Source organism: Polypterus senegalus, chromosome 2 (genome assembly GCF_016835505.1).
Source record: "Polypterus senegalus isolate Bchr_013 chromosome 2, ASM1683550v1, whole genome shotgun sequence".
Classification (NCBI taxonomy): Eukaryota; Metazoa; Chordata; class Cladistia; order Polypteriformes; family Polypteridae; genus Polypterus; species Polypterus senegalus.
In genome coordinates this window covers 194,072,553-194,084,667 of record NC_053155.1, presented here as the reverse complement: position 1 = coordinate 194,084,667, position 12,115 = coordinate 194,072,553, and the positions used below count along the sequence as shown (strand labels likewise).

General features: G+C 40.9%; 1 protein-coding gene across 3 annotated transcripts in view; it reads right to left on the bottom strand.

Moving 5' to 3' along the window:
* Positions 1-4,878: 4,878 nt before the first annotated feature.
* Positions 4,879-12,115, bottom strand: part of LOC120523630 (probable ubiquitin carboxyl-terminal hydrolase FAF-X) — a 377,796-nt gene continuing 370,559 nt past the window's right edge. For all 3 annotated transcript variants that reach the window (XM_039745106.1, XM_039745107.1, XM_039745108.1), the window contains one exon: positions 4,879-8,566. In XM_039745106.1, coding sequence (XP_039601040.1) covers positions 8,432-8,566 — 135 coding nt within the window. In that variant the 3' untranslated portion in view covers positions 4,879-8,431. The remainder of the gene's footprint in view (positions 8,567-12,115) is intronic.

The window sequence follows — 12,115 nt, the reverse complement described above, 5'->3', positions numbered from 1 at the left end:
CGCATGGACATCGGGACAGTGCCTCTGGATTGGCAGACCCGGGGTGGTGGTCCCCCTCTTTAAAAAGGGGGACGGAGGGTGTGTTCCAACTATAGAGGGATCACACTCCTCAGCCTCCCTGGAAAAGTCTATTCGGGGGTTCTGGAGAGGAGGGTCCGTCGGATAGTCGAACCTCGGATTCAGGAGGAACAGTGTGGTTTCCGTCCTGGTCGCGGAACAGTGGACCAGCTCTTCACCCTTAACAGAGTCCTGGAGGGTGTCCCTCGGGGAATTCTGTGGGGGGTGCTCCGGGAGTATGGGGTACCGGACCCCCTGATAAGAGCTGTTCGGTCCCTGCACAACCGGTGTCAGAGCTTGGTCCGCATTGCCGGCAGTAAGTCGAGCCCGTTTCCAGTGAGAGTTGGACTCCGCCAGGGCTGCCCTTTGTCACCGATTCTGTTCATAACTTTTATGGACAGAATTTCTAGCGCAGCCAGGGTGTTGAAGGGGTCCGGTTTGGTGGACTCAGGATTGGGTCACTGCTTTTTGCAGATGATGTTGTCCTGTTTGCTTCATCAGGCCGTGATCTTCAGCTCTCTCTGGATCGGTTCGCATGCTGAGTGTGAAGCGGCTGGGATGAGAATCAGCACCTCCAAATCCGAGAGCATGGTCCTCAGCCGGAAAAGGGTGGAGTGCCCTCTCAGGGATGGGGGAGAGATCCTGCCCCAAGTGGAGGAGTTCAAGTATCTTGGGGTCTTGTTCACGAGTGAGGGAAGAATGGAGCGTGAGATCGACAGGCGGATCGGTGCGGCATCCGCAGTGATGCGGGCTCTGCATCGGTCTGTCGTGGTAAAATTTCGATCGATCTACGCTCCTACCCTCACCTATGGTCATGAGCTATGGGTAGTGACCGAAAGAACGAGATCGTGAATACAAGCGGCTGAAATGAGTTTCCTCCGCAGGGTGTCTGGGCTTTCCCTTAAAGATAGGGTGAGAAGCTCAGTCATCCGGGAGGGGCTCAGAGTAGAGCCGCTGCTCCTCCGCATCGAGAGGAGGCAGATGAGGTGGCTCGGGCATCTTATCAGGATGCCTCCTGGACGCCTCCCTGGTGAGGTGTTCCGGGCACGTTCAACCGGGAGGAGGCCCCAGGGAAGACCCAGAACACGCTGGAGGGACTATGTCTCCCGGGTGGCCTGGGAACGCCTTGGGATTCTCCCGGAAGAGCTGGAAGAAGTGGCGGGAGAGGGAAGTCTGGGCCTCTCTGCTTAAGCTGCTGCCCCCGCGACCCGACCTTGGATAAGCGGAAAATGATGGATGGATGAATTGTAGCAACTCAAAATTGTACGCAGCACTTTGTATGGCCCCTGTGTTCTTGTATACATGCCTGACAACATCGGTGCATGCTTCTAATGAGATGACAGATGGTGTTGTGGGGGATCTCCTCCCAGATCTGGACCAGGGCATCTCTGAGCTCCTGGACAGTCTGAGGTGCAACCTGGTGGCATTGGATGGATGAAAACATAATGTCCCAGAGGTGTGCTATTGGATTTAGGTCAGGAAAGTGTGGTGGCAAGTCAATGGTATCAATTCCTTCATCCTCCAGGAACTGCCTACATACTCTCACCACATGAGGCCAGGAATTGTCGTGCACCAGGAGCCACTGTACCAGCATAGGGTCTGACAATGGGTCCAAGGATTTCATCCTGATACCTAATGGCAGCCAAGGTGCCTTTGTCAAGCCTGTAGCGGTCTGTGTGACCCTCCATGGATATGCCTCCCCAGACAATCATTAACCCACCACCAAACTGCTCCTGCTGAATGATGTTACAGGCAGCATAACGTTCTCCATGGCTTCTCCAGACCCTTTCACTTCTGTCACATGCTCAGGGTGAACCTGCTCTCATCTGTAAAAAGCACAGGGCACCAGTGGTGCATCTGCCAATTCTGGTATTCTATGGCGAATGACAATCGAGCTGCATGCTGCTGGGCAGTGAGCTCAGGGCCCATTAGAGGACATGGGGCCCTTGGGTCACCCTCATGAAGTCTTTCTGGTTGTTTGGTCAGAGACATTCACACCAGTGGCCTGCTGGAGGTCATTTTGTAGGGCTCTGGCAGTGCTCATCCTGTTCCTCCTTGCCCAAAGGAGCAGATACTGGTCCTGCTGATGGGTTATGGACCTTCTATGGCCCTCTCCAGCTCTCTTAGAGTAACTGCTTGTCTCCTAGAATCTCCTCCATGCCCTTGAGAGTGTGCAGGGAGACACAGCAAACTTTCTGGCAATGACACGCATTGATGTGCCATCCTGGAGAAGTTGGACTACCTGTGCAACCTCTGTAGGGTCCAGGTATCGCCTCATGCTACCAGTAGTGACACTGACTGTAGCCAAATGCAAAACTAGTGAAGAAACAGTCAGAAAAAGATGAGGCGGGAAAAATGTCAGTGGCCTCCACCTGTTAAACCATTCCTGTTTTGGGGGTCATCTCATTGTTGCCCCTCTAGTGCATCTGTTGTTAATTTCATTAACTTCACAGCAGCTGAAACTGATTAACAACCACCTCTGCTACTTAACTGACCAGATTAATATCCCATAAGTTTCATTGACTTTATGCTATACTCTGATTAAAAAGTGTTCCTTTAATTCTTTGAGCAGTGTGTATATATATATATATATATATATATATATATATATATATATATATACACACATATACATATACACACTGTATATACACACACACATATACATATATAAAATAACCTAGAATCTGTTGAGTCACAACAGAGACTTGGGACAAAATACAGATTTGAAACAGACTACATTTATTATCGGTTAAATGAAAGGTAATACACATAAGTAAAATTGTTAGGTTTGAATACATACTGGGAGGTCTGAAAATTGATAGTTCACCTTATGGGAAGGACTTAGGAGTTGTAGTGGACTCTATGCGATCAACTTCTGGTGGTTAGAAGCCATTAAGAAGGCAAACAGAATGTTAGGTCATATAGTACGATGTGTGGAGTACAAGACCAAGGATGTTAAGCTCAAGCTTTATACACAGCAGTGGTGAGGCCTCATCTGGAGTACTGTGTGCTGTTTTGATCTCCAGGTTACAAAAAGGACATAGCAGAGCTAGAAAAGGTCCAGAAAAGAGCGACTAGGCCGATTCCAGGGTTACAGGGGTTGAATTATGAGGAAAGATTAAAAGAGCTGAGCCTTTACAGTTTAATCAAAAGAAGATTAATAAGAATAAGTACAGTGGATCGAGACATTTTTTAACACAGGATCATTAAGAATAAGGGGATATAGTTAGAAACCTGTTAAGGGTATATTTCATGCAAACATTAGGAATGTTTTCTTTACACTGAGAACCTCAGACACCCAGAATAAGCTACTAAGCAGCGGGGTAGACGGTAAGACTTTAGGGACTTTCAATACTAGACTTGCTGTTATTTTTGAAAGAATTAAATGGATATGACTGAGGTTTTTTTTTAAGATGAATGGGCCTGTTCTCATCTAGATTATTCTAATGTTCTAATGCTTCAGGAAACCTCTCGCAGTATTTCAGTGTGGAGGGGAATAAATGAACACTGACTCCACTGTGCTCTGGTAGGGTCCCTGACTGGATCCTACTTGTTACAATTCCTCATTCACCGACTGATCATCCTTCAAAGACGAATAGAAGAGTTGCTTTCCATGGTGCTTGTTGTGCTGCCTACCTGTATGCATCTAATCTGCATTTTGTAAAATGTGTTTGCTGTATACGTGCTTCAATGGCCATTTACCAGTTGCTACAGTTTTGAGATAAATCCCATGGCTGGTGGAATTACCATTGTAATGAAAAAATTCAGCGCTTCATGAAAATCAGTATGTAACTTTGCTGACAGCCTCTAATCAATGTTTAGTTTTTGTGTGTTCAGTAAGGAGGAGTAAATTAATAATGGAGTTTAACGACATGGATAGGTGTACAGTGCAGAACAGCTCACAATATTACACGACAGAAAACAGTGCAGTAAAGTAAAAATACAGATGCAAATTTATTTTCACTAGTGAATTAACTTTTCAAATGTTTGATAAAAGAACCCAATCCTCTCATGAATGAACATAGGGCTGGCTGCTTTTTTTTTTTTTTTAAATGTTGCTTTAGCATTTGTAATGTTTTTATTTAACAACAAAGCTACTGCCCACCAGTACTGAAGAGCGTTACTTTCAACTATGATCACTGTATTTACGTGATGCTGGGCAATTCACTGCGATTCCTTGAAGAATGATTTCCCCCCCATACCGTGAACATGCTATTAAGAGACCTGAAAGTGCCAATACTTTGAGAACACATAGTACATCAGGCTCTGAATTATTCACTACAAAGTCCATTCATGGCCAGTGGAGGAAAGGGTCTGTGTCTCAGGTGTTATTGTGTGGACAAAGATACTTTTTTTAAACAATGTAAAAACTCTAGGAAAGATGGAGATTTGTTTTTGTTTAAAATAAAAACATTGCAGTGAGGCCATAGCAAATTGGAACAAAGCAAATAAGGGCTGGGAATCTTAACAAGGGAGTTAATGGAAACAAAGCACAAACTGTTGACAATATAATAATGGCTCCATCTGCAATAACATGCCTCTAATTAAATGTAAAGCCATTGTAACCCACTAGGCCTTAAATTGGGGTTCCTCAGTTTAAATGATGCTAGTGGTCTACTTAAGTGGAGCTTTCGGATTCATTTGAATACTTGCAAATAACAAAACATACCCTGAACAATAAGAAAACCACCACATGCTTGAGTTTTTTTTTTTGGAACTTTATTTTACTTCTCATCACTTTTTTCTTTCGAATGAGGCCTTCAAAAATTAAACACTCATCATATAAAGTTACAAATGTGAACTTTTTTTTTTTTTTTTATTAGCTAACGTCCATGAAAGCAGCATATTAGCAGATAATTCTGAATTTTTTGAGCATCATTTGCAACCTCTGACAGAAAAGCTAACTTACTTCCAGTCCACTGTTGAATTAAATGGGCCAAAGCAGCAACCTCTCACTAGGACACATGAATTTAGAGTACCACAAAATCCAGTGCCATCTGATCTAGAATGAGGAGAAGAGAAGAATAACCAAGAAGGGGAATGCTCAGAAGAACCTGGTTTGATATTTTGTCTCGAACCTTTAAGTAGAGATGTATATCTTGCATGTAGCATCAAACCCATCCCTATATGAACTGAAAAAATAAGGCTTGGACAATTTAAAATGTTAACTTATCCAGCTAGGTAAGAACACACAAAATCTGCAGAGAAAATAAGCAAATTAAGCTTTTAAATGTCTATTGTCCAAATAGATTTGGATGTCCTTGAAGAAATTGTGTGGTCTGAATGGAAGATGAGCAGCTATAGGAGCACCATGGGTGTCTTACAGTAAGTCATAAAGAATGACTGGAAAAATCTTTGGAAAACCTATCAGCCTGAAAGAAGGGGTTGTAACTGAACATAATTATCACAACAAAGTTGAGATCAAATAAATATCTGAAGGGAAGTGGAGAACTTTTGACCCATGGCACCACCTGAGTGAGCTCTTCTATAGCATCCTCTCTTATTTTCCTATAGCAGGCCTGACTGGCATTTAACCAAAAATAAAGTCGCTACTATGTTAAAATTGCACGGAGATATACTTAACACATGAATGCATGTTTAATACCTCAAATATAAACTTCACTTAAATAAAAATATAGGACACTAAAATTCAAAATAATAATCTTTAATTACCTTTTTATCGCATTCTGCAAACTGTGAGTGAAGTTAACAAAAGTTAAGGAGTGGAGTTTTTACAAAAATACTGAGAAAAAAACTGAACAAAAAATATCAGTTTTACAGTTTTAGGCTCAAATTTATTTTGCAACAAGGAAATGACCACATATATGTTATGTAAAATATTACATTAAATGGACTGCTTTGCACCTTGGTCTTCAATAAAATTCCCTGATTGTTTCCAGCTGGGTACCTGGCACACGTCAACAAGCCTTCTAAATAACAGACCTTACATCGGGGACTCACAAACTGTCATTTCCAGTGTTGCCATAATGGGAAGACAGAGGAAGGAGCACGTACTGCACATCATATGTAAAATACTCTAGAATTTAAAAAAAGAAAAAACAAAACAGTGTGCTAGGCTTGTACAGTGCTCTAAGGCCATTCAGGGAGTTTTATTTCTCATGCGTCTTTCACAAATGCCGGTGGGGGATGAGAAGGCAGTCAAGTGATTGAAGTACATTGCAAAATAATTTCAATCCAATGGTAATTTTTTTTTTTAACATTTAAAAATTCCCTGGAGGAAAAAAATTTTTAAATAAAAACATTTTTGAGTTAAAAGGGTGTTGGAAATTTGAAAGAGGGAAGCTGGGTTTTTTTGGTTTGGTTTTTATTTCTTCCAGAGAGATCACTCAAAGCAAAGCAAAAACCTGGCATTTGTAGCTTGAGTTTTGCACTTGACAAGGCTTGCTTGCGGATCTGATGCAACACTCCAGCTGTAAGCGCCATGATGCGGGGTATTCTTCAGGCATTGACATCTCAAGGACGGCAAAGCATTTTCACAGGTCATCTGGTGTGCTCTCAACTTCAAACACCACAGTGGAGTGAGTTAATTATACATTTCTTCTGCCATTGATTAATCCTCTTCAGTTTCTAGATGTAAGGCCTCCTTTCCTTTGCAATTTAGCCAGTTTCTGTTGCACCACACATTAGCAAGATAACAAATAAAATTCGAGACAGTTAAAGTGTCAATATTCCATTTTCTTTATTCTTGCTAAGGGGCGCAATGCTTTTAGAATATTTCTGTGCACAAAAAACCTCACAAAGTGAAAGTTCACATCGTGACTGTACTTCCAGAATTCAACGTCACACCATGGCCAAAACAAAATTTGGCAAAACTGGACGCAGGAGTCTGTATATTCAATTCCTCTTTAAAAATAACACAAGGACAAAAATGTTCCTCTTAAATCAAATTCTATTTTTGTGAAATTCAGCAAAATAATTTCTATAAAATAAAACAGCAAAATATTTAAATATTATATGGTGGGCTGTTTCTTCTGTAGGGATATTTGGTATTTTAGACAACTTCCAAAAAATACACACATTCAAGTTACCAATTAAATACAGTATTTACTGATGTTTGTCTTTAAATCCCAAAGAAATTTTCTTGCTTAGCAACTGAGACACCTCTAGAAATAGCAATTTGACTAACCAGCAGTTACTTTATATAATACAACCCTGCTTTATAATGTTTTTGTTTGGATGAAGAGTTCTAAGACAAAGCCTGCTTTCAAGTAGGATTGTATATTAGAAAGAAAATTGAAGCAAGTTGCCCCGCTTGAAGAGGTCCTCACAATTTGTACATGTCTGCTGACTTCAGCCTTCACTGAACTGCAGTAGAAGTGTTAGAAGTTTATCTAAAAATAAGCTCTACCAATGAAACAAAAACAAGCACACCAAATACAGTCTATTATGCTCCATCCTGGCATAGCAAATTGTTGCATATATTTAAGTCTTTAAAATTCCTATTACTGAAAACTATGTTGTTTATTATCCCACTGACAGACTGTCAAATATTAACTCTGAGGAATACATGTGCAACTGAAAAGCCACTTCTTTGTAAATTTTGTTGCCAATTATAGCCATCATGGTGAACAAGTAAAGGCTCATAGCAGGGCAGCCGTCAACGGAGGACCACTGCTGCTCGTGTGCTATCATCTCCTCTCTTCCGAAGGCTACACTAACTTGGTGTGAAGCCATGCTAAATGTTACAGCATATTTACTAGAGCTTCAGAATGATTCAACTAATACCAGAAAGAGAAAGGCAATGAGAGTCTAGAACAATGTTACATTACCACTTTCCACATCAACCAATTATTATAAGGTTATACCAGTCAATTAATAGCCCATAGTAAAATTAAGTCTGGCAGCCGAGTGAATGCATTATAATTAACGTGGTTGACATGGATGGGCTCCTCCTAGTCTTCCCCCCACCCTCACCCCATTTAAAATGAACTGGCTAACCCTGCCACAAGGCAAACATTCCTCATTACTGAGCACAGGTGATAAGCAACGTTTTTTTGTTGTTTCGTTTTCTTATTTCAATAAGTCTGTTAGTCTCCGACAGCAAAAGACAGTCTTGCTGAGGAAATTTAACAGTCAAACATAAACATACTATATACACCTTTGCCATTTACATAATAGCATCAGGCCCGTTTTTATTACAACACTATACACTTTCCACTGCAGGCGAGTTATATTTGACAGAAATATTCTGCAGGGCAGACAGTGAATAGACTATCCACTCCAGGATTAACAGGAAAAAAGTTTTACTCTGAAGGAGAACCTCCTGGAGGACTGTTGAACTGTAAGGCCTGGTCATGCACTTGATTCAAGTGTCTTGTTGGAACAAATATGAAGACAACAGGGAGGAATTTTATTCTTTTGTTTGAGATGGGGCAACTTCTTCACTGCCTTCCCAGTTTTCTTGTGCTCGTTGGCCTGTCCGTGGAGGGTTGTTCATATGCTGTGCTGCTGGACCTGTGTATGGCTGACTGTGAGTATGATTATTCTGTATAAAGGAAAGAAGAAAACCATATTAAAATAATATGCTGTTGCAAATACCAAGAAAATGTTTTTTTGGAAAAAAAAATCAGTTTATCTGTTTACTTGTGAAAAGGTATACAACTAGTACATCATCTAAATTAAAAACAAATTACATTAAAGAATGACACAATGCCTTTTTCATTTTTACTTTTAAAATTCAATGAAGTGAGATATGCTGATGTAACCCCTACATGGTATTAGTTAATTTAGAGATTTTAGATTGCTTTCAAAAGTTAAAGGATCAAGTCAGTGTGAAAGGATAACACTGGTATTTGTTGAAATTACATTTTTGTATATGGAAATGTGCATGGCAAAGAATGAAACAGGCAATTCACAAGAGAAACATGAGCAATGCAAAAAGAACAAAGCAATAAACTATATACTTGGATAAACTTTAATACATTCAAAAAGATTTGACCATGTGTGGTGTTATGGGTCCACAGCTCGTGGAGAAAAGGCCATTGATTTTAAATAAATAATCATTGCACCCGAGGCGGCTTCGTGAGGCGTTGTTTGTTAGAGCAGCGGGGCAGTAAGTCGATGTGGGCGTTTCTCACCGTGTGCACAGGTGAGGAACTGCCCACATTCGTGATTGCTCCCGTGGCTAATGCTGCAGCTGTGATGGCCCCTCACGTTTTTAAAAGAAGCGCGAGTCGATTTTAGGAGGAAAAAAGAAAGAAACGTTCGGGAAGAAAAAAACGATCGGAGAGAGAAAGGAAAGGAGAGGACGGAGGTTACAGGGAGCGTGGAAGCAAGCGGTGCAGGAGAGAGACGGACACGCGGAGCGTGTGGTGAGCGCGATCGGCGAGCCGTGGGCAGCTGCGAGGAAGCTGGGTGTTAGGCCGACACCCACGCAGCCAGGGGAGATGTCGCTCCCGCTGAGCGAGCAGGTAGCGGGAGTGACAAGGTGAAAGCGACGAGCCGCAGAAGGCCGCGGAAAGGCAGCGGAAGTCGGGAGGCTTGGTGGTGGAGTCCCCAATATGAGCGACCTGGCTATTGGGGTAATCAAGTCTCGGGGACTGGGATGAGTGCCATACCGGAGCCAGGGATCGGGAGGTCTCCAGTCTCGGCGTGTGAAGTAGGATGGCAGCTGCAGAGAGCGCCTGGCCGGCTGCGAAGCCCGTACGGGATAAGCAGGTGAGACGCATACAGAAAAGCACCGGATTTGTTTGTTGTTTTAAAGACTGCTTCCAGGAGAAGATTGTAACCTTCGTTTTTAAAGGATTGTTGTGTTTATTTATTGGTTTTACCCCACGTTCGTTTTATGGATTATTTATTTAATGAATTTGAAGACCTGCACTATTTATGAACACTGTTTTTGTTGACTGTTTTAAATAAAAGCACTTTTGCACTTTCTACCTTCCCCTTGCTCGGTAATTTGCCTCCATTGACTAGCTCACTCGGTTACATTATCGACGGTGTTGGGTTCGAGTGCTTCCAATAGCAATGGGAGTGTGGAGCCAGAACCCACATCGTCACACCATGATGGTGGTGTTTTATGATAGGAGTTGCGGTTGCTGACTTAATGCTGATCCCTTTCAGCAGAGCTTTCTACAATGATGCTGTAGTGAAGTTTAAAGTCCTCCGTTCCATTACAAATATTATTGAGTTCTAGACTTGGACTGGTAATATGAGATTTCCTCCTTAATAGAATACTCAGTCTTGTATTCATATAACAGCATATTACTTTGAAACTGTCAAGAGCAGTTTCTTAAATCTGACTTGCCACAAAAACAAAACATCAGTGAATTTGTGCTTGGATGTTACATGTACAGGATGTGGTAAATAGGTAAGAGACTCGAACACTCACTAACTGCTCAGCTGAGAACATCAGCAAGGAAAGCAAGAATGGATGGAAAGAGAAGGGGGGAGGAAATGAAGTCAGCAGTTTAATCACAAAATGGTATAATATAATTTAGGAAAAGGGTGGAAAGAGAGTAAAGGACAATGTGGTCTCTTCACTGCATGTTTGCTATTTTTATCATTTCCGAGTTTAAGTATAGGGGTTTAGGAGGCAGTGTGGATTAGCAAAATTGCATAAGTATAAGAAATTATGATGCATTATATTAGAGCTTATATTTATGATCAGGGTAATTCTAGTTTACATCCAATACACTGGTAAATGTAATAAAGTAAAATATTTTGACTTATAGTAAACAATGGGGATCTATACTGTTGATTATTTCCAAAGATCAGCGTGTTGACCAAAAGCAGCTTTTTTATGCATTATACTATTTTGTCCTCAAATATTTTCCATATATACCAATTACACAGAATACATTAGTATCACTACATAAAATACACATGACATTGGAAGGTCAATGGAAATATCAATGTTTTTGTGACAAAAATGGTCAAGATGTGTTTGTGAAATTAATATACAAAGTATTTCATATAGGCCTACATTTAAGTTATAACAACAAAAAGGCTACTGTGCACACCTTTTGAAAGAACAGGTTCTGAGGCCAAATGGGTAAATGTATTATGGTTAATTAAAACTAAACAGGGACTTCATCTAAATCATTAAACACACATCACCTGAAAAAGGCAATTAAACTAAAAAAAAAGAAATTAAGAAGAGCTTGCCTATTAATAAATAGCAATGCTGGACCCAATGAACATTCATTTAAGTCACAGTCTTTTCTGATTGCTCCTTAACCTGTGAATTAGTAAATACGTTGGACTTTTCTGGATTAATATATTTATGGCTTCTAAAATATGATACAATCTAAGACATAATCCAAGACATAATAATAGATAAGGGTTTCATTAAACAAATAATACACACACTAACATATGTTTGTTGAAAATATTGCTTATATACACAAGAAAAAAGTATGTAAATAAACTTTTTAATAACTTTCATCAAACAATTCCTTTAACTGCTGGCTTATACAGCATAGTGTTTAGAGGCTATCTTGGCTCCTTCCTCTGTGCAGAATTGTTTTACATAATTTTAATATCTGGTAAAAATTTTGACAGGAGCCTGAGTACTGTGCACAACATTCAGATCAGTATTTGGAATTCATTGTACCCTTAATTATATACAGTGGAACCTCGGTTTGCGAGTAACTTGGTTTACGAGTGTTTTGCAAGACGAGCAAAATTTTTTAATAAATTTTGACTTGATTAACGAGCGATGTCTTGCAATACGAGTAGTATGGATACACTTTGTCTGCTGAGCGTCATGTGATCACAACTAAGCTGATGGTTCTTCTCCCTCCTTATCTCTCTCTCTCTCTGGCAATCGTCTCCTATTCTCACTCATATAGTCAACACCCATACGAGCGTATACTGTTTACTACAGCTTTGTGACTGTGTGTGTGCGCGCGCGCACGTGTGTGCGTGTCTCCGTCTTGTGCCCCAAAACACAAAGCCGAGTCTCAGTACTCTCAGTACAACACCAGCTTTATTCAGCTTGAAACAGCAACAGGGCGGTTATTTATTGTAGCGGGTTCTTTATAATGTTTCTTGTATCACCCATCGACGGCAGGCGCTTAAAGCATGTCTGCGA